This window comes from Cricetulus griseus, chromosome 2 (assembly GCF_003668045.3).
Source record: "Cricetulus griseus strain 17A/GY chromosome 2, alternate assembly CriGri-PICRH-1.0, whole genome shotgun sequence".
Lineage (NCBI taxonomy): Eukaryota > Metazoa > Chordata > Mammalia > Rodentia > Cricetidae > Cricetulus > Cricetulus griseus.
This window is the reverse complement of record NC_048595.1, coordinates 411,181,728-411,204,228: the sequence shown is the minus strand read 5'-3', so window position 1 is coordinate 411,204,228 and position 22,501 is coordinate 411,181,728. Positions and strand designations below refer to the sequence as shown.

Sequence of the window (22,501 nt, the reverse complement as noted above, 5' to 3'; positions counted from 1 at the left end):
TGAGGCCTTCCATAGGGGGTCTTCAGAGTCTGTCATGTCTTTTGGGATAGGGCCTAGGCCCACCCCCATGTGTCTTGGCTCAGGGTATTCCTCTATGTGAAATGGGCTCCCAAAGTCCACACCTATGCTAGGGATAAGTACTGATCTACTACAAAAAGCCCCATGATTTCCAAAGCCTCCTCACTGACTCCCAGGTTCCTGTCCTATGCTGATTTCCCAGCTATCAGTCTGGGGACCAAGAGCAACCCCTTGCTGAGGTCAGCTGTTTCTGTGGGTTTCACCAGCCTGGTCTTGACCCCTTTGCTCATCAATCCTCCTTCTCTGCAACTGGATTCCAGTTCAGTTCAGTAATTAAGCCAGCCTTATTTCTTACCTTAACCTTTCAGTTGAATGAAAACAAAAAGATGAAATTTTTGGTTATTTAATTCATATAATTGGTATCCTTAGGAGGCTAATACTGTATTAAAGAAAAATACCTCTTTAAATTTTTTCTTTCAGCCAGTTTACTATTTTTCCAAAAAGTAATGGCTAGAACATTTATGATTCACAAGTCAGGGAGGCTGGTCTTTTTATTTAAAGAGTGGATCATGAATGATTGTTTCCTTGATTAACTTTCTCAATAGGTTGAATTAAAGAACTAACATGCATCAAGTTCTAAATGGAAGAGGCAGACTGTCTAAATAATGTTAAGCTTCTGCCTGTGGTTTTCTTTTTCTTTTTTGTATCATGTGTTGAATTTATTTTAAAATTGTAGCCTAGATCAAAATAAAAAGCAAAAGTATAGGCATCCTCAGATATAAGCAGTTTTCATCTGTACTTACAGGACATTTGAAATGATCAGGGTTATCAAGCTGCTTGGAGCCAGGACAGTTGTGTCACCAGGGAGAGAGTGGGGCTGTGTGGCAGTCAAGTGGACAGTGCTCACTTTTTCCATGGAGCTTAATGGGCTCTGTGAGCTTTCATTGCCAAAGAAATAGAGGCATCCATATTCCAGTTGCTTTATAGTAGATGTGTGTGTTCTATAGAGCTGAATATGATAGGGAAAGGAAGTTGGTAATAAGTGGAAAATACACCTAAGAAAATCCAGCAAATGGTATTATCACAATGCTGGCTGCTACTCCTTGCTTATGGGGCCGTTTTATTGGGAGTTAACAAGTTGGCTCTGAATGTCTTGCTTTAGGCAGAGACTTTGCAAGCAAATTCCCAACCCAGAGACAAATTCTCTACAACAAATTTAGAGAAAGAAAATAAAAATCTGTAGGCTTGGTTGTCCCACAAGACATAGTCCCCCTCCCCCAACCCCTACTTGGCTTTGCCCTTTGGCTCTTTCAGACTCCTAAATATTTTCTTTAATTATATCTAGTGAGCTTTTTCCTCTGGTTGTTAGTTTCGATGTTGTGGGATTTGTATTTGATAGATGGAGGCCTTTTTGTGTTTGTCTGTGTTGCATTAGCTGAAACTGGCTTCCAAATAATAAATTGACTTTTATTTACAGTTATTGACCTAGAGATAATAAATCAGAAATACTTCATAAATGGGCATATTCGATATTGGCCCATGGGAATGCTGTTTTATTTTGTTATGTTTACATTTTCAAAAGAACTAAATACAGCAAGAGTTCAGGGGGACAGTAGAGTTGTTAATGTGTATTCCAGCTCAGAGAGAGGAGCCAAAATAAATAGAAATTTAACCACACAGAATTGTCATTTTTGGAGGATCAAAATGTTGCCTGATTGCCAACTTCATGAAGTTCAGTCTTATATGAATTCACTGTGATTGTCTGCACCTTAGAGTGTTTGTTACCGTGTCATGTGTATATAGTACATTTAATTTATTGTTGGTTGCTTCAACTAAACATTTTCTCTATAAAAAATTTACTATTGGTACTTGCTTCTTCTCTCCCTGGGTCACTCCCATCCCTCATTGATCAGGTAGGATTCCAAGTTTATATTGGCACAAAAGTCTTCAGCTTGCAAGAAAATGAAAGAAGAGGGTTTTATGATTATGTATTACCAATGAATATGTGAATTACTAATGAATTGGCAAGGTAGACATTGACAGGAGGGTTTTTTTTGTTATTAAATAGAAAGACACTTTCGGTCATAGGCAAAGGTTCTAAGTCCACCTGTGTGCACCGAGTGGTTAATTTATCAGAAGCAAAGATACAGGTGGGGGTTTTTCCTTAAGTTAAAATTATTTGGTATTGTGTATTAGGGACCTGCATAATTCTTGGCCCACAATAATTGACTAATAAATATTTTCATCTGAACTGAAGCAAAGAAGAAAACATGAATAATAATTCATTAGTGATTAGCTAATTCAGCTATTGGTTTCACCATTTTGTTTTTAATTGACTAACTCTTTCAGGAAGGGTTTACATAGCACATTGTGGAAACATCACTACTTACACAACTCACCCAGCCACCAAGTCACATGTGCAAATACTTGTCACAAGCATTGTGTGCACACTTGTATACACCGCCAAAAGCAGGATTTGCCGAAGGAAGTTGATTAGCCCTGATTCTAACCCTAGAACTAGTAATGAGTGTGGGCCAGCTTGGGCAGTGTAGCTTCAGCAGCAGACCACAGGCACCAGACCTAGATCACTTTTCAATTTCACTCTCCTTTCTACTTTTGGGTTTTCTGAGCTTCAGCTTCCTCAACAAGCAAGAGTTGTTTATATCTGGCTTGCACAGTTGTGGGGATTAAACAGTGATAGGATTTAGATGTACATTGTGCCTAAGCTATGACGGAGATGGCAGGGCTTGTTGGTACCCGAGACACTAACACACTTTTTAAGAGTTGCATTGGTTTTACAGACAGGAAAATGTCTGTGCCTTGTTTCTAAAAGAAACCTATTAAGGGGCCAGCAATATGGTTCAGTGGATAAGGGCACTTGTTGCCAAGCCTGACAATCTGAGATTGGTCTTGAGGATCTACAAGGTAGAAGGAGAGAACTGACTCCTACAAGTTGTCCTCTGACCTCCACATGTATGCCTTGCTCTCCTCCAAGTCAATAAATCTAATAATTAAATGAGAAAAAAAAGAAATCAGCCAAAACAAAACAAAAAACCTGTGTGAAATATTCAGACAATTAAGCAAAGAAAATGGGGAAAAAAACCCAACAAAACCCAACACAACAAAAAGAAAAACTAGTTTTTATCATCTCCATGACTTGTTTATTCTGCATATGCTAGAGCCAATAGCTCTAATTATTTGGAATATTCCTAAATATTTGAACAGCTATTTGATCTTAAACAAGTTTTCTAACTTCTGATTTTAACAAGATCATGATCTATAATATTGCTACTGGGGCTTGAGGTGATTGAGTAGGGGTAAAGGTTTAGAAGCCAAAGCAGTCCTGTTTTTGTTTTCTCTGTTTAATCCTCATGGTTTGGGTAGCAACTTGAGATTGTTGATTTGGTTGTCAACCTTCCTACCAAGGGTGCCCAAGACAAACTGTCTCATCTCTGTGGAATCACTTGCAGAGAGCTTCTGAGGGCTGTAAGAGGCATTGAGAGGTTCTGTTTGTTTGTCAGTTTGTTATTTTCCTTATGGTCTTTTATCCAGGGTTTCCAACCGAGGTTCTGGGGAATACTAGAGTGTTATCTTATTAAGGAATCCATTAACACTCACTCATGCTAATCTCTTCACATTTGCATAAGCATCCTAATGGCTTAAAGAAAAATTCATGGGCCAGATATTCTAGAAGTTTCTCCATGTAAAAAGCCTCTTGTGCTTTTACAGACACATCAAAGCAGAGATGACGTGGCATAGTGATCCCTGAACTTAGGCTACTTACAAATCATTAGAATCTTGATATACGTAAGAACTGTTCTGATTCCGTACCCATGACCATTTCTAACCATCTCCCAATGTGCTGTGTGTACTGAAGGATTTCACTCGAGTAGCTGCCAACCCATAGGCCTGAACTGTGTATCTGTCAGTGGATGTGTGTAGATGATGAGAGGCATTAGCCTATTCAGTCTTCATCGCCATCCTTCATGGGAGGAGACATTAGATATGAACAGCTAAGGTATGGGGAAGGGGTCACACACCTGTCAAACTTCTGTGATAGGATCCAAATCTGGCTGTGGCTTTGAAGCTACTGCTTGTGACCATTATTCCATACCTCAGTTCCAACATCTGGAAGGATTTGGCTTAAAATTTCAGTAAATTCTGTCAATAAAAGTCGACAGAATATTGGCATATAAGTCCTTATGCTCTCCTTTCCCCCTCTCCATATATATATATATATATATATGTGTGTGTGTGTGTGTGTGTGTGTGTGTGTGTGTGTGTGTGTGTGTGTGTGTACATATATTCTGTATATGTAACATGTACTTAAATTTTTTCTAATACTCTAATATATATGTATATCACAAATTTATTGTGTTATTACTTTATTCCAAGCAACTGTACCATAGAGCTAGAAAACTGTTGAAGTTCCCAGCCAGTTAAAAGTGGAGTCTTTTCCTCAATATAGCTTTAAACATTAGACTCAATCAGTTTCTTTAAAAAAATTTATGGTCAATTCTTGGCTATATTTTCTGGTTATATGGTGCAGTTGCTTGGAACAAAGTGATATTTGGGGGTATGTGTCTTTTGTTCATAATGAGGATAAACTCTGGAGAAGAGTATCTTTCTGTGTTCTTGGGTAGAAACCAATGCTGAGGCTTTTGTGATGCTTCTGACATGGTTATAATACTATCTAAAGAGGGATATCCCTGGCTGCATTCTGCAGTTCTCTAATTGTCAAGGAACTCACTCTGTAGACCAGGATGGCCTTGACATCAGAGATCAGCCTGCTTCTGCCTCCTGAGTGCTAGGATTAAAGGCATGTGCCACCACACATGGCTGCAGAACCCGGGATTCTTAAAGATAGGTGCTATTATCTTAAAGATAGGTGCTACAGCAATATGGACTTATTACTTTGACTCATCACACAAACTCCTATAGGTTTTATTGATCTCTTATTTACATTTAATTTACATATATTTATATGCATAATTATAACTTGATATATAATTTTTTTTAATTAAAGATATCATATAGACATATCACAGAACAGTAAACTCATTCAAGTGTAGTTAGTCTTTGAAAAAGAAAAGTTCTGAAAGTTTGGACAATTAGCTCTAGGAGGGTGATTCTCTGTGTTTTTAGTAGGAAAAATGGGGATAAGAGTTTGTCCATTAAGTACTCAGAAACAATTTAAAAGTTAAATTCATCATGACTTTGACTGAATTAAACAGCACAAATAAGCCAATGAATCAAATGTTTATCTAAGACCATGTGACTTTACTCTGGAGGCAGCTCATGGTCTTTATGTCTTCTTTCAATAAAGAAATCACAATAGTAATTCCTGCCAGTGTAACTCTATTGGGTTACCCTATCTGAAGGCTCATAGCCATTTGCTTGCTTTGGATGTAAGGCTGTGTACTTTAAAGTTTAATACAATGATTGGGAAACGTATGCCTTTAGAGAAGATGAAAACAACTTGCTTACCTTGAACTTCACTAGGGAAAGGTGACATGTGAACTAAGTGAAATTATGTTTAAAGATTAAGTTAGAAATGAAAGAAGCTTGAAGTAAACTTTTGACTTATTTGGGAGTTCAAGGAAAGTTGAACAGAAGTTTGGTTCTTTAGAAAAAGTACTATATGTAAATATGATCCTAAGATAGTCTGGTCACCCTGCTTCCTCCAAGAAGCTCTGGGAATACACAAAACTTTTAGACATGGAATAACATGACCAAATACCCACTTACATTTTGATATATTAATTTACCTCCACATATATTTTTAAAGTCATATTATATAAGGTATTAATTTAGAGAGATAAAACCCCACTTTCTTCCACTTTTACACTTGATTGATTTTATTTAGATTCCTCATGTCTCTGTTTACCAGCAATCGTCATTTCTATCTAAATTCTTTGAGTCTCTATGTTCTTTTACTTACTTCTTACATTGAATTGTTTCAGTATTAGTTATATATCAATCTACAAATGCTACTTTAATGATTAAAAAAAAACCCAGTTATTTGGAACAGTTTTTCTTGGGATCAGAGAAATGGCTCAATGGTTAGTTGAGAGGTCCCATGTTCTATTGCCAGAACCCATGTCAGGCTGTGGACTGTTTGTAACTTTACAGGATATGGTGGTGCTTTTGACTTCTTTTTTTGTTTGTTTGTTTTGTTTTCTTGAGACAGGGTTTCTCTGTGGCTTTGGAGGCTGTCCTGGAACTAGCTCTTGTAGACCAGGTTGATCTTGAACTCACAGAGATCCGCCTGCCTCTACCTCTGGAGTGCTGGGATTCAAGGCATGCGCCACTACTGCCAGGCTCCTTTGACTTCTATATGTATCTGAGCTCACAGGCACATACCCACCTATATATACACAATTAAAGATAATGAAAATAAATCTTAAAATGGCTTTCTTGCAAGTAAATAGTTTTGACTTCTAGCATGTAACCATCCCAAACAGTGCCTGTTGAATTTATCTGTAATGGTTTTTTGTTTGTTTGTGGGGGTGCTGTCTTGAAACTTGCTGTGTAGATCAGGGTAGCCTTAAACTTATATCGATCTCCTTCTGCACTTCCACACCCAGCTTCTTTAAAAGATTTTTGTATAATTATACCTAATATTTGAAATCCTAAGTAAGGTTTACTTACTAAGGCTGATGGGAATTTTCTTTCAAACACATTTTCAAGGTGGTACCTACAAACAAACTCTTAACACTAGCAATGACCGAGTTGCTTCAGTCTCTGGTGTTTTCTTCAAACAAAACTTTGTTTTAGGTAATAAAGTACAGTAGTGCTGGGAATTGAACCCAGGTCTGCTGGAAGAGCACCAGTGCTCTTAACTGCAGAGTGATCTCTCCAGCCTCACTGAGCTTAGGTGAACTATGATTCTCACCCCTGTCCCCAGGACTGGTCCTGTCACTTGACTTGAATATCTGTGAGGCATTCTCTACCTTTACTCCTTCAAATTTTTTTCTTTAAATCTTTAGTAATTTGCAATAAATAGATAGATAACCTGGAGCAGGAAAGAATCTTATTTAGTGACCAATCAAGGTGATGTAATTAATCCTGGGATTATTAAAATATCCATTTCCAAAAGAAGATAACAACTGAGGAGATAATGGGTATACGGTAGGCATGTTGACAAACGTTTCCATCACTGTTGCAGCACTGGCTATCAAATATAGTTTAGCTACCTCTACCAGCTAAACTATATTCCTGGTGCATTCCCAACATTGCTCAGCAGTGACATTGCCCTAGCCATTTTCCTGATAACTGTGAACTATGCTGTTAGCCATAAACTATAGATTAGAGCAGTGGGTATTTTATTGCTAACATTGTTGTGGGTGAACACAGGGTGTAGAAATGTCTGGGGCTTTAGAATTGGTTTGGCTGCTGGTTTTTTGTTTTGACTAGTCTAGGAAATGCTTACTTTTTACAAATTTGAACAAGCTACAATGGCAAAGATCTTCACTTTCATATTTTTTATGAAAAAAGTCTGTTAGTATAATGGTTAAATTAATTTTTTATGGTAAGAATAGCTCACTCTGTCTTTGAAGCTCTTTGGACTTTATTAAAAATATTAGTATCATTAGTGTACCAGATACACAGAAGTTCAGTACTCTATATATTAGCAATATATTATAATCATGAAAATAATGGTGAATTTTGGTTTTATCTCTCAACAGTGGAAAGAGTGGAGCGAGAAAACCTTTCAGACTATTGTGTTCTGGGCCAGCGTCCAATGCATTTACCAAATATGAACCAGCTGGCATCCCTGGGGAAAACCAACGAACAGTCTCCTCATAGCCAAATCCACCATAGTACTCCAATCCGAAACCAAGTGCCCGCATTACAGCCCATCATGAGCCCTGGTCTTCTCTCACCCCAGCTCAGTCCACAGCTTGTCAGGCAGCAAATAGCCATGGCCCATCTGATAAACCAACAGATAGCCGTAAGCCGGCTCCTGGCTCACCAGCATCCTCAAGCCATCAACCAGCAGTTCTTGAACCATCCACCCATCCCCAGAGCAGTGAAGCCAGAGCCAACCAACTCCTCTGTGGAAGTCTCTCCTGATATCTACCAGCAAGTTAGAGATGAGCTGAAGAGGGCCAGTGTGTCCCAAGCTGTATTTGCAAGAGTGGCATTCAACCGCACACAGGTACAGTTAACACCATTCTCACCATTCTCCAGCTAAGCTCCCAGAATCTTAGGGAAGAAATGTGACATGTCTTCATTTCTTAATAATCTCTTCAGAATGTTTTATGGAGATGAGGAGATGGTTCAGGAGATGCTTTCTGTTCAAGCATTAGGACCTAAGTCCAGATCCCCAGCATCCGTGTAAAAGCTGGCCACTGGGCGCTAGCCACTGGGCACACACATCTTTAAGCCTAGCATGGGAGAGGTGGCAGGGAGAATTTGGAACTCTCTGGCCAGCAAATCTATCCAATCTGTTAGCAAAGAGACCCTAGAGTGGAGATCCATAGGGCAGACTGCAATGTCAACCTCTGGCCTCCGCATGCATAGACACTCCCTTTTATACGTCATACCTACATGGCATACATGCTATACAGAAAAATATGAATTTCAGGGCATACATAATTTGATAATATTCTTCTCTCGTGATACAATGTCACCACTCATCCCTACAAGGTCTTAATGAATTAATTTCAATAATGTAACAAATACCTGAGACACTACCATCCAGCTCAGATCCCAGAATCTTACCACTAAATGGCGGGGTGTCTGTGTATATTGTGCCCTCATCCTTACCATCTGTGTTTCCCTGGATGGACACTTGATCAGGAATTTTCTGATCATCTCTTCTACCATTTAAAAAATACTTGAGACTAGTTGTAATACTACTTATGGATGCTCAAATAGCTTGTTTTTAAATCTTTTTTTTTTTTGAACGTTACAAAAGCATTTCTATAAACCTTTCAAAATGTGCAAGTCAGATTTGAGATAGTAACATATACTTACTTATATTTTGAATGTTTCAAAAGAATTACATGCAGCTATAATTTTGCATGATAGAGGCGAACAGTTCCTTCACACATAGGTTGTCTTACTGAGTGAGCTCATTTGAAAGATTTTTTTCCCCCATTTGTGCTTCAAAAGTACACCAGAATGGAGTGGTATTAAAATAAGAATTTCAGAGCTCATCCCAGAGTTTCTGATTTAGGCCTAGAGAATTTTATTTCTTACAAGGTCTGAGGTGGTGCTGATGTTTCAGGCTCAGGGTGGAGGGGTACATTCTGCAAACCACTTGTACTGCGTTATGAGGAACCAATGGGTAAAAAGGCTTAGCCTTGGGGAACTGACTGATGACTCCAAGTAAAGGTATAGTTGTGAGAAGCATCAAGAGATACACTGCAGATTGGCTGAGAAAGGCCACAGTGATTGTTTGGGATCTAGTTGTTTTTACTTTGACGCACTGCAGATTTCTTACAGAGATTGGCAATGAACATTGGAACTCTAAGTTTGGCACTAAAACAGTGGGTAAGGATAGACTAAGAGATTGGAAGTGTTACAGAGCCCGGGATTTAAACTAGGGAAGGGAAAGGTAATGTGATGTGACAGTTTGATAAGAAACCATCATAGTTTCAAGTTTCCCATGGAGTGGTGCTGTTTGGGGAGGTTGTGGAATCTTAGGAGGCAGAGTCTTGCGGGGGGAGGGGAGGATACGTTACTGAGGATGGACTTTGAGTGTCAATATCTTCCTGTTTTTCTGCCTCTGCTCATCCGTGTGTCCATGAAAATATATATCTTCCTGCTCCTGCCAGTTCCCACACCTTTCCTGCCATTGTGGGCTTGCAAGCCAATAGACTCCTCCTTAATTTGCTTTTGTCATGAGATTTATCACAGAAGGAGAAAAGTAACTAATACAGGTAGTAGCCACTTCCACCTTTGGGACCAGGAATATGGAGGAAATGCCAGAAGAGTGTATCGGTGGTCATGGAGTAACAGGGAGATGACAGCAGGAGGGAAGAGACTCTAGAACATGGATTTCTCAACCTGTGGGTTGTGACCCCCTAGGGTCCCCTATCAGATATCCTACATATCAAATATTTTCCTTACAATTCATGACCAGTAGAAAAATTACAGTTATGAAGTAGCAGTGAAATAATTTTATGCTTGGGGTGACCATAACATGAGGAACTGTATTAAAGGGTGGCCCCATTAGGAAGGTTGAGAACCACTGCTCTAGAGGACTCATACATGGGTGGAGAGTTAAGATATATGGAGAAAGAGAGGCTTGACATTATGCCACAAGATTTGGCATGATGTCAGTTGGTTGGGAGATGTCCTTCTCAAATTTCAGAGAGTAGGTTCATTACAGTGGTGAGGACAGGAGCAATACTATGGGATTAAGGGGTGATTAAGTGCTCAGGATGCAGAAGCTTATTGTTTTTTCAAAACTGAATATTAAAAAGGCAGCTAGAGGTCAAGGGACAGCTTGAATGTGATAGGTGTCAACTTAAGATGGGAGGTAGTTTGTAGCTTCAGGTCAGATTTAGCAACATGAAGCAGCAATGGGGTCATTGATTATGGTTGGGCACTTGCAAGCTGGGAGCAAAGAAGAGGCCCTAGGGCTGCTGGTGTTTCATATTTGTGTGTTAGTTATGTAGAAGGACAGGAGAGGTGGCACCTTGTGCTCCATGTAGCTGCCTTATACACCCTATTAATAGTAGAGCCTATTCCCATCACCTCTAAAATGCATCCAGGGACACCCACACATACTCCATGCATCTTCTTGTGACTTAAAAGACTCAGACAGCATTTGTGTATTCGTATTACCTAGACTGGAGTTGTCTAAGGCTCTGGTCCTTTGGAGAAAATCTGTTGCCCACTACTGAAAATTCAAAGTGGAGGGCTACATGTATCTTCTGCATTTCTCTGAGTATGTTCTTTATTCTATCATCTGTGCTCATGAATAGACATTTCATGCCTAGCCAACATTTTATTGCCTAGTTATATGCATAGCTCTTTTTGGCTAAGGATAAAATTGAAAGCATGATTGTACTACTTTGGATTTTTGAGGTGGAATGCAGTATACATTCTACCCAAACAGCACAGAGCATGGGAGAAGATGCACAATGAGTCAAGACCACAGACAGTTTTGGTGAGAGGCTATGCTGTGTCAGGGCACTAGACTCCTGGAGGTCTGTCTTCTTCTGAGGAATGTTTTATGTATCTTCTTATGGATTAAAGATTTTTCTTTGGCATTACCAAGTTTGAAGTGCCAGGTTATAAAAAGGTATAATTGAAGCACAGGACATGTTTTATTATTTTCCTCTTGCTATTGAATTTGTAAGATGGCTACACCCAGAAAGAAACATTCACTTTCAATCAACATGAGCTTGAGTTCATGGGCCAGCCTTGAGGATATCAAATGGAAACTACATAGGAATGTATGAGTATTTCCTTTTTGAATTCTGCTTTTAATTTGGGAAAGCTTTTCATCCCTCTGGGATCATAACCTGTTGTATATAAGCCCAGCCTAATCAAGGTAGATGGTATTGACAGAATGACATAGTTTGAACTTGAGCAGGAGGTCAGCAGGCAGATTGTTTTTGCTGTGTGTTCTGCAGTCACTAATAGCACAAATGGGCAGCTGGTCTAACCAGCTGTATTGTTAAAAGGGAAATATGGTTTAGTATACCCCATGAAACCAGCCATGGATTTTCCAAATGGTGAGGCTTTTTTGACTGGGATCAAACATTTCTGGGTGATATTGTAACTTGCCAGGTAAAATTCCTATGGAAAAAATGGTTAATGGTATATTAATCTTTTTTTTCTAGAAAACATGTTAACTTTTTGGTTGTATGGAGCCAGCACCACTCATTTTTGATAGGCATCTGCAGGTATTATCCTTAGTTGATCTCTTGATATATAGCATATTCTCATGTGCCTGAGTATTTCACAGAACTAATTGTCCTCTCCAGGACTCATCTGTTATTAATGCCAATAAAAAGTGGTGTGTCACATGACAGTTTGTGTCCCCAGATTTCTGCTTAAAGATTGAGCAAGAAGTCTGACTAGTTTGTGCACATGTAGGTGTGCAGATACTAAACTTATCTGCAAACACTCACCAGTCCAACAAGAATATAAACACGAAAACCTTGTCTGCCTGCCTTTAAGACTTAAAACTTCATGCTTACAGTAAATGGTCTTTGAAAACTGTATGTTATTGAAAGAGACTATTCATTACCTTAGATGGCTGATCCATTTACCATCCAATTATGTAAAATGACATCATTAGGGACTATATTTTCAAGATTTTTTTTTAAATTTACTTTTTAGGTTAATACATAGTGATAAAATTTATCATGGCATTTTCATGCATAAATGTGGTTATATTCCTATTATTTGTTCCCATTGTTCCCCTCCCCACTGTCTTTCTGTGTCCCTTGCCCACTCGCACCCCTACTGGGTTTTAATACATTTTAATTTTGATACCTAAGTCTTTCAGAGTCACTTATGCATCTGTCTGGTAGCTCCTCATTTTGTGTCATAAGGCTTCTGGTTTGGGAAATGGATAACCTCCTTGCAATCTTCTTTTACTGTTTTTTTTTTTTTTTGTGTGTGTTAATATTTTTACATTTTTCATCTTGTTCATCAACAACATGTGTCATATAAACTAAATATACAAGTTGAGTTCATGTTCTGCAAGGGGACTTGGCATATTTATTTCACTAGTGCCAGGATGTGAACTCTCCAGTATGGCATAGGCTGATCTAGTTCTGGACACAGTATATGTCATAGCATTGCACCTGTACCTGTTGTTTAGAAGAAGTGGTTAGTCCTGCTTGCCGTGCTGTCTTATAGCCTAAGGAATCTAAGTGAGATGGCAATGAAAGCTGTTTTCTTACCTGTGTACTTCAAGTGCTTTCTCTTGTGGTCTCTGTAGGCCCACAGAGACAGGGAAATACCCTTGCTTTGTTTGTGATGCCCCACAATCATGCCTGTATGTCTGGTGTGGGTTGTACATTTGAAGGCCTGTCCTGAGGTTACTAGATGTTGGCAGAGAGCTGTAAAAGCTTTGCTGCTGTGTGGCAGGAACCACAACATGACAGCCCACTGCCCCATCCCTTGAAGAAGAGCTTTCTCTGACGCTCCAGAGCTTTCTGTATAATCTGGTTGAAGCTCCAACATGGCCTGGGTTTTATTTTTCCCTTCATTGTCCCCCACCACTCTTGCTTAGAAGCCTTTTGTTGACAAGCCTCTTGTGTAGGAATCTTTATCTCAGGCTTACAGATCCATGCTATTTCCGTGTAACTGACATCCAGTCATGCCATGCAAGCCGGAGTTTGAGTAGAGCATAGCATCATCAGAATGATGCCCATTCATTTCACAAAACAACTGCCATGTGTGGTAGGAGGCTAGTGTGGCTGTGTCTACTGCTGGGTTTTGAAAACTCATCGTAGTTATTTTAAACATGAAGACTGGTAACTCTTCAGTTTACTGAATGGAAAATAGAATTATTGATTCTGACTTATGGATATTGAATTGTGGGTGGCGGGAGTGGAGATTGAAATTAGGAAAGAGAGACTGTGAATATGAGTAGGAGATTCAGGTGAGAAATGGGATTCCAGGCTTTAAGAGTTCTTCCACTGTTGCCTGGAGTAAAAATCAGCCTTACTACCTACCTTGAGCTGTGACACAGTGGTACTAGGAGGCCCCAGCAGCTCTGCTCCTTGGCCCTGCCCCTCTCCAGTGCTCTGTAAGAGGTCCAGGTGGTGCCTGTTGAATAGAAATTTCTGTCAGGTTTTGATTTTTGCTCATGTTTTCTTCTGTGTCTGTATCCTGAATTCATCTTAAGTTGGCACCTTTCTCTCATTAGGTCTGTACACATAAAGTAAGTTAAATATGATTGTGAGTCCTAATTTTAGCATTCTATTTTCTTTCTTTAAGTGTAAACTTGAAAACATTGATCAGGGGCTTATGTGAGATGAAAAGCTTGTGCAGTGTTTTAAGACTTAATATTACTGGTGTCCACTGACCTATAAGAAGTAATGTTTCATAAAATATGTACAGTGACTTTTACTTAATAGATAAACTATTCGCTAATTTATTTAAAAATCCAATGACCTACATATTCATATGTTCAGAAGTCCCCATTTACTAACCTTGCTTCTCCTCTGAGACCTTCCGTCTGAGCAAATCTGTTAAATGAAGTAGAGGAAGCTTTGATCCAAACGAGGGTAAATCCAGTGGAACGGATGCACTGCCACATGTGAACAGGATGCCAGAGAAGGGAAACTGGGGGTGACCCTCACATCCTCTCTCTTCTTCCCTTTACATTGGCAGTAGAACACAGGGACACCCCTACACAAGGAGTCAGCAATAGGACATTTGCACCTCTTGGGAGTGAGATTTTCCTTAGGTTTGTTGTTCATGTAGCTTTCCTTGTCCATTTTCTTTTCCTCCAGCAGAGAGGATGAGGTAAGACTTGCTGAACTGACCCTTGGGAACATATTTTTGGTGGTAGAAGAGTAGACATGTGAAATACATTTGGTCCTTTAGATGGGTTTCTGATTCGGTGTCCTGCTACTTCAGTTTAGTGAAAATTCACGGACGTTTATCAGAGGTCTCACTGGAGAAGCAGTGTATATGCCCTGATAGAGAACAGGACTCCCCAAATCCTGTGGGGACTCGTTTGATTGACCTGTCCTCATTTGACTACTTATTATTTTTATTTTTTTTATGAGACTTTGCAGGGAAAAAAAATCTGCAGTTTACTCATCAAAGCCACATCATTTGAAGAAACTTAAGACCAGGGTCATAAATACAATTTATGAAGTCACTCAGCAACTGGAGAATGTTTTCAGCAGATTGGAAAATTAGATTGAATGATGTATCAGAAAATTTGGCAGGAAGGCCAGCTGCTGAAAATGCAAACGTCGATGTCTGAAATGGCATGGGTTTTGATTTAAGCTTTGTTTACTCAGTGTTTGGAATATATGCAGGCCCCAAACTGTTAGGGTTAAATTTTCTAAGAACTTGTTAAACATTAGGATTTGAAGCAGCACAGTCAGATTGAGATATGTGACGACTAAAGGGAAATCTTAGCTACAGATTCTCAGGAGTCTAAGTACGAATCACTTTTGGAAGAGGCAAAAACTGTCTTTTCATTTCACTGTTTGATCTACACATATTGTTATCTGGAGATGGGCATAATTTAATTATACATTGCAGTTTATATTTGTACAAAACTTTACCTCCAAGATATTCATATTCGTTGTCAGCTGACAGTGTCAGTCATGATTATTTCTCAGCTATCTAGTAGAGATCCAGGCTCTTTGCAAGTCAAGGACCACAATGTAAATGTAAGGTCTTCTTGACTCCATGGTCCAGTGAGCTGGTTATAAAATAACAAGGACACATGTGAGAAAAAGGAAGTCCACTCCTGAATGGTAGACTGTCAGTGTAAAATGCTGCAGGTCAGGCATGAACATGTTATTGAGTTTTAAAGTAAATAATATGCCCTCTTTTGATTTCAGAACATTAAATTAATAAAGTAGGGAGAGATGGTCTTGCTTACTTCATAAAATAGTCTTTCATTTCAAAATCACTGGCTTGAATTCTCAGATTGAAAGATTGTAATAATATTAATATCTCCCAAGATAACAGTGTCTCGGAGTTATTGGATGGTGTGTGGGGGGCCTCTCTAGATAGAAATCTTACTTTAGCACCTCCCATACATATAAAGAATATTGTCAATTAGCACCTTTTGAGCAACCTCAGCCAAGAAGCATGGATTGGTTAGGTCAAGGACTAAATGCACAGGCTCAGAGCTTGCTTTGTCTGTGCCTTCAGTAAAGGGGAGGTTGATTGGAAATAGTTCAACCCCTCCCTCCAGTCCACCTGAAATAGAAAATATAGGTAACAGAAGATGGAAAGATTTGGTTTCCTCCCTCATTCACAAAACAGAATCAGAGTATGCCAACATGATGGCATCTGTACTGTCTGTTCCTCCTACCTCTGACCAATGTCCTGGCAAGTTAGTTCCTAGATTCATTATAGAAAATTCAAATTTTCTGTGACTAGGAAATAGAAGATTCTGTTTTGGTGATAATTTTGTAAGTCATTTTCAACATTGTCTACCAAGGACTGGTCCACTTATTTCACACAAAGAGGGGATCTTCATCTTCAATATTTGTTTCTGCCATTGTTGACGATGTCTTGGGGGGGGGGGCTCAATTTCTGTTGTCTGTTGCAAGCATCCCTTGTTATATTCTCTACCTAATCTTTAAAGTTGCAAGTATGTCATTTTTAAAGTTTTGTAAAAATCTCACCGAGGCAATGAGAACACTAGCTCTAGTCCTCATTGCTTACACATTTCATCATTGTTCAGGAAATAAGCATTAAAACAGTGTATTCAGGGTGTGTTCCTTCAATGGCTACTGATTGAATTGAATTGAGGTTCAGTTGGTTAGGAGTTAAGTGCATGTTTGTTCAAATACAGTGCATGATCATTTACAGCCCAGAAATGCTGCAGCATAGATATAACTGTATTCATTTGAAATCAGTTGGAAATTTCCAAGCAATTTCCATCTCTCTATAATTTTTTAGCCAAAAATGATCACTATAGTCAATGGCATCTACTTCTGAACTTCCATGGCCACTACCATGCCCATCTGCAGTACTTTGTAAATCATGGCTGAGAGACGCATGCTTGTGCACACATCATACTTATCTCTAGCTCTGTGTATTGCTAAAGCAAAATTTTCATGAAAAATTAAAAAAGACCTTATAAAATCATATTCGTTCTTATAATTGAACCACTCTGGTATTTTCTAATTTTTGGATTTCCAGTTCATTATAAAGGTTGGTTTTGATCTATAAAATTAGCTTTATGATCCACTAATAAGTTTGATCCAAGTTTAAATAATGATAGTGCTTGAGGTTATTCTAAATCATTTCAATGTTACATAGGAAAAGAGTTACCTTACTTTTCTGAAGTATACAATTAATATCTTGGTAGTTTCTGCTTTTGAGACAGGGTCTCCTGTAGCTCACAGGCTACCCATGAACATGCTAGGTATCTGTCCATGGCCTTGAACTCATCATCCTCCTGTCTTTACCTTTCAAGTTCTAGAATTACAGGCTTGTGTCATCATGCCCAGCAACAATTACTATCTTATTTTCTGCTTATCTGAAAAACTCATATAGTCATCCCACTTTATATAGTTATTATCCTTCTTTATATTTTCCCAAATAATCTGATTACCCCATTCCTAAAAGTCATTCATATTTTGCCTTATATCTGAGAAAACATTTAGCAAAATATAGCTGACATACTTTTAATAGTCAAAGCTTCAAATTTAAAATAAGAACAGTATTCCAACATGTTCTACTCATGTTCACATTTTACAGCTATTTTTTTAATGTATTTAGAAGTGATGCTAAGCATTTGCAGAGCTCTTGGTTCACATCTGTACTCATATTAGTGCTGTAGAGAACCTTGTAAGGGAGTAGGATTCCCTCAGTTTTACAGGTGAGGAAATCTGCCCTAGGGAGAGCAATTGATCCTTGTCTAATTAGAGTCCAGCTATCAATCCAGGAAGCCTGAGTTCAGAGTTCATATCATAACTGCTTCATTCTCAATCATTTCTGATATCATACAGTAGTATATGGAAGACACAATCCCTTCCTCAAGTTGGTACAAGCAGTAAACACATTTTCAAACCAGCAATTCTACTGTGGTGTGTAAGTGTCATAGTCTCAGATGAAGTAGGTGAGAACGGGTGCTTTTGACCCTGGAGGTAACAGGAGTTAAAATGTAAGTCTTACACAGCAGGAAAGAACACAATACTGCGGTGTGTCAAGACAGCTGGTGCTACTACTATGCTTTGCTTTTATTTAGAAGCATCTGATATACTTGCAATGGAAATAATCAGTAAGTGTACTTTTTGTTTTGTTCTGTGTTTGGAAAGCACCAATCTTGCTAATGTTGTGATATCATAGCCAAACTAGTAAGTGCGGGGAGCAGATTACCAATGGATGTTTCATAGAACATTCATGGAAATGAGGGCTAGCCAGGGCCCAGAACGTTATTAGTGAGACAGTCATGGGGCCTGACGGTGTTTGTCAAAGTCCTGTCTGTTCCCAGAACTGAGTGCATCACTGACAAAGTGTTTCCAAAGAGAAACTGTTCGTTCCTCTGCTTTTGCTATTTGGTGCTAATGTGTTTTGAAAGTTTTGGCTTTGAATGTGCTCGCATAGTCCTGTTGTAGTTGTATATCACTTCCTAAAGACAGGATGGAGCGAAGGGTAAGGAAGAGTGACATGGGACTGTTCATGAAATATGTCTGCCATTGTGTAGGCTTTGAGGCTAAAATGGCAGACAGGGCTTTGAATGTCTTGCTATTGGGCATGGGCACCTATGGCTTTGACGGGTGCTGTACTTAAGAGAGCACAGGCTTTTTTGGCTTTAAGAATGTTCTTCCATGCCCATTTATCTTATGTTACATGTATAGTATATTCCGATATGTCACGTGCCATGGCCAAGCTTTGTTGCATGCACTGGGAATAAGGTTTCTCATGACACAAGTATTTCATATAAATTGCAGGCTTAAGGTGTATGACATAGTTGTTCTAAAGTGGGGTTTACATGTTGAAAAATCTCAGTTTCAGGGATCATTTTCAGTAGGTTGAATAAAATGATCTTCAATATTTCATGAGTTAGACTTTAAATATGTGGCCTGCTAGGGCCTGCTGAAGACTCTTCACCCAAGACTCCCTCCCACATCTGTAATGAGTATTTTCTTAAAGGTCTGTGTTCTTCATATCACCAGCTCATCATTAAGCACAGAATATATAGAATCAGCCCCCAATGACTTTATATGATGGGAGAGATATATTAGATGGTGAGTTGTATAAATGTGACACCAAATTAGTCTTGTGTACCTCAGTCTAAAGGACAGCTCTATATATGTGCATGTACCTAGTTTTGTAATTGTGGGACCAAATTAGTCCTGTGTACCTCAGTCCAAAGGACAGCTATATATGTGCATATACCTCACCTTTAGTGCTTTCCATCTTTGGCCTGTAACTGTTAACTTTTGTAAATGCATTTTTCCTTGCCGAGTACATTAATTCCCTTTAGGTGTTCAATTCTATCCAACCCATCCTACAAAATATGACATTCATAGCCTGTCTTTCTCAATAAAGAAATATTGTAATAAAAGAGAGATTTTATTAAACTAATGCAATAACGACATTTTCTTTGAGGATTTAGCACATCAGTTTTAATAATAAAAATCAAATTGCCATTGTTGTGCCCAGTATACATTTTATTCAAATCAGACTAAGTACTCTGGCTTCGTGGCTCAGCAGAGCTCTGGGAGTTGGGGGTGGGGTGAATATTTTTAGCATTACACAAATGAATTTCAACAGCCAGGATCATAGTACAGTTGTAGATTATGGGGAAACCTGTTATATTCGTAAACAGAGGGAGCTATGCCTGGGGAGCCTCAAGAAGGAAATGAGATGAGGGAAACAGCTTTGTAAGGTAGGTCAGCTTTTACATGGTGGCTGCTAGGAGGACCCACCAACATATTGCTGACTTCATTGCTCTCTCTAACTCCCAGGGAACCTCTGATGTGTTACTGCTTTGCTATATGGGACCAGACTAGGAATTTGACTTTACTTGGCTTCTTGAGAGGACACCAATGATAATTGGTTGTATAACAACAACCTGTTACCTGAGACATCAGAACTATATGAAAATTAAGGCTGATAAAAGGGATAGTGAAATATAAGCAACACAGAGAGGACCTTCCATTCCACTCTGCATTCAAGGGGAGTGGTCATAAGCAGGACAAGTGGAGGAGTGGCCCAAGTTACCCACAAAGCCTCTTCTGCCTCAGAAAATGGGAGTGAGCCTACAGATTTTTTAAGTCTTATCATTGGTTATGACATCTTTTGTTTCAAACACTATGCTGTTGTAAACACATATGTTTTCAGACTCACTGTGATGTATTCTGGAATCATACGTTTTCAGAAGACATGTCCCTTGATTTCCTAAAAGGCTTGTCATTAAATAATTTGTGCAATTGACTCACCTAGCTCAGTCTGTTTTCTGTCTATTAATGACCAAAGCATGCTGTGAGGAGACAGGGCTTATGCTTTCTGACACTGCCAGTCTGTGTAGTCCTAAAACGTATGGACTGTGTGGTTTCCCTGTGGAGCACAGCTCAGCAGTACATGTAAAGGGCTAATGTGACTTTCTCATATCTGCCCTTATCAGATTGGAGCCCAGAGCTTTCACACTCTTTACTGAATATGGTCATCGAGTTGCTGTTTGGATTGAGTTACCTGTATGTGTTGGAATAATATGTGAACACGGCAAGTTGCCTTTTTTTTGGCTCCTATTTCAACGGCCACAAGCAGCCATGTATGTAATTTATAGAAATGGAAATGGCCTCCAGCTAGTTTGATTCTTAGAGAAACACCAGGCTTTGGCCCCTCCACTTTCCCCCTACACACCTGGTGTATATCACTTTAAAAAATAAATTATGCCTCATTAAATTACAATTAAGTGGAATCATGATCATTTGTTTTTCTGGAAGGAAGATGTTTTGCATATTGAAAGCCTAATTTGTTGCAGGTGACAAAAAGGCTGAGCAGATTATCTAATATCGCTTCATTTTGGGGCAATGTCTGTTGCTTGGTGTGTGTCTACACCAGTACTTCCAGATCTTATTAATGTGCATGGTCGTTTTCACTTCAGAGTACCTCATACCATTGTATCAGTTCTTGTGCTTCTTTTTTCCCCCACCACTTAAGAAAGCAAATTTCCCTTGGTTGTCTGGAGAAACCATGGTCTCCTTTCCTTCAGATGTTTTTTGTAGTTCTTCCTTCCTGGCTATACCATTACCTTTCCCTGTAGGTGCTGCTTATGTTTAAAGCTTCAGCTAGATCCTATTTCACCCCCTTCCACAAAAGCCTGCCCTCTTCTAACCCAAAGCTGGCGATACTTCTTACTTTGAATCAAGATAGTGCTAGCTGTATTTTGAATTTATGACATTTGTCATCCCCCTTTCCCTTTCTTCTCCACTCTTCTCCTCTTGTTCCCTGTCCCTTCCCTCCTCTTTCCTCTCCTCTTCCCTGCTCCCTTCCCCTCCTCTCCCTTCCCCATCTCTCCTACCTACCTTTCTTTTGTGTTCCTATTTAGAATAGGGTCTCTCTGCATGACCAGGGACAGCCCTGACCTCATGATCCTTGTGCCTCTGTTGGAATCACTGGTGTGTGAGTATGCACCACTACACTCAGCCAGTGCTTTTACAGTGTGTTCTTGTCAAACCTTCGTCCCACCATGCAGAAAATTCTTTGCAAGCAAAATATTTCTCTTTTTGGTCTTTTCACCTCCCTCTGAGCTTTTTACCAAGTGAAAAGGAATTAATGGAGCTGCTCTTCTTTGGGACAAGTACACTGAGTTTGGGAGTTCCCTAGACAGCTGAGGGGTGCTATCTGGCTTAGGGTTTTCATAGATTTTTTTCCTATGACCAGTATAGCTTAACTCTAGAAAGGTACCAAAAGCTGGCAAACCACATATAAGGACTATCTGCCTTATGGGGGTATGGGCATTCCTAAAACCTAGTTCATGGAGGTGTGTGTTCTCTTATAGTGTTGAAGGCCTATCTCAGATATTCTGCCAGCTGTCCCCGGGAAGGTGACAAGGCTAGTAGAGAAGCTTGAAAGTCAGTCATGATAATGTTTACCTTTCTGAGAATAAGCATGTACCCTGCACACTGTCATAGGAAAAACTGCATCAATTGGTGAGGTGTTGAAACAGACTCAGTGACTGAAAGTACAGTCATTGATGGTATTACTCAGAAATGCCATTTTACAACAGACAAAAGGAGAACATGGATTTCTTTTACTGTAAAAGTTACCCCAATCCCTTCCTTTTGTCTTTAAAGATAGCTTATATTACCAGGCAAGCCAGACTACATTATACAATCAGTTATTTTGTACTTTGAATTATTTTGATTTTAGTAAGTTCCTTCTCAGTCCTGTCTATTCTTCTGGTGCTAGTGATGGTGTAAAGCCTGTAAACTCCCCTATTGGTGAGCTAGGGGAACGACTGCGTGTGGCTCCCTTTGCCCAAACTTCTTTACACTGGTGACTTAGACCCCAAGAACTAATGTAATGGGCATGTGTACTTTGTGTCAACCTGTGCCCTCACAGGCAATATGTTTCCTTGTCTTATGTAAAGTAGGCTAACATCACCGAGGAAACTGGATGTCTCCCTGGAGAAGGGTCTATTGCCTACAGTGAGGCAAATACTTAATGGCCATTTTACTCAACACTGGCAGTATGTTTTAATATGATTACTGGTATGAAACTTTAATAAGCAATATCCTGGTTAATTTGTTAATTCCCTTTCACAACCTTCCTATTGATAGGAGTGCATCCTTTTTTTCTTCTAGAGCCCAGGTGCCATGCCACATTTTCTGTATCTGAAGCTGCA

General features: G+C 39.3%; 1 protein-coding gene across 3 annotated transcripts in view; it reads left to right on the top strand.

The window, feature by feature from the left end:
* Satb2 (SATB homeobox 2) overlaps positions 1–22,501 on the top strand; it is a 167,611-nt gene that overhangs the window by 90,410 nt on the left and 54,700 nt on the right. For all 3 annotated transcript variants that reach the window (XM_035440955.1, XM_027396913.2, XM_035440954.1), the window contains exon 7: positions 7,707–8,179. In XM_035440955.1, coding sequence (XP_035296846.1) covers positions 7,707–8,179 — 473 coding nt within the window. The remainder of the gene's footprint in view (positions 1–7,706; positions 8,180–22,501) is intronic.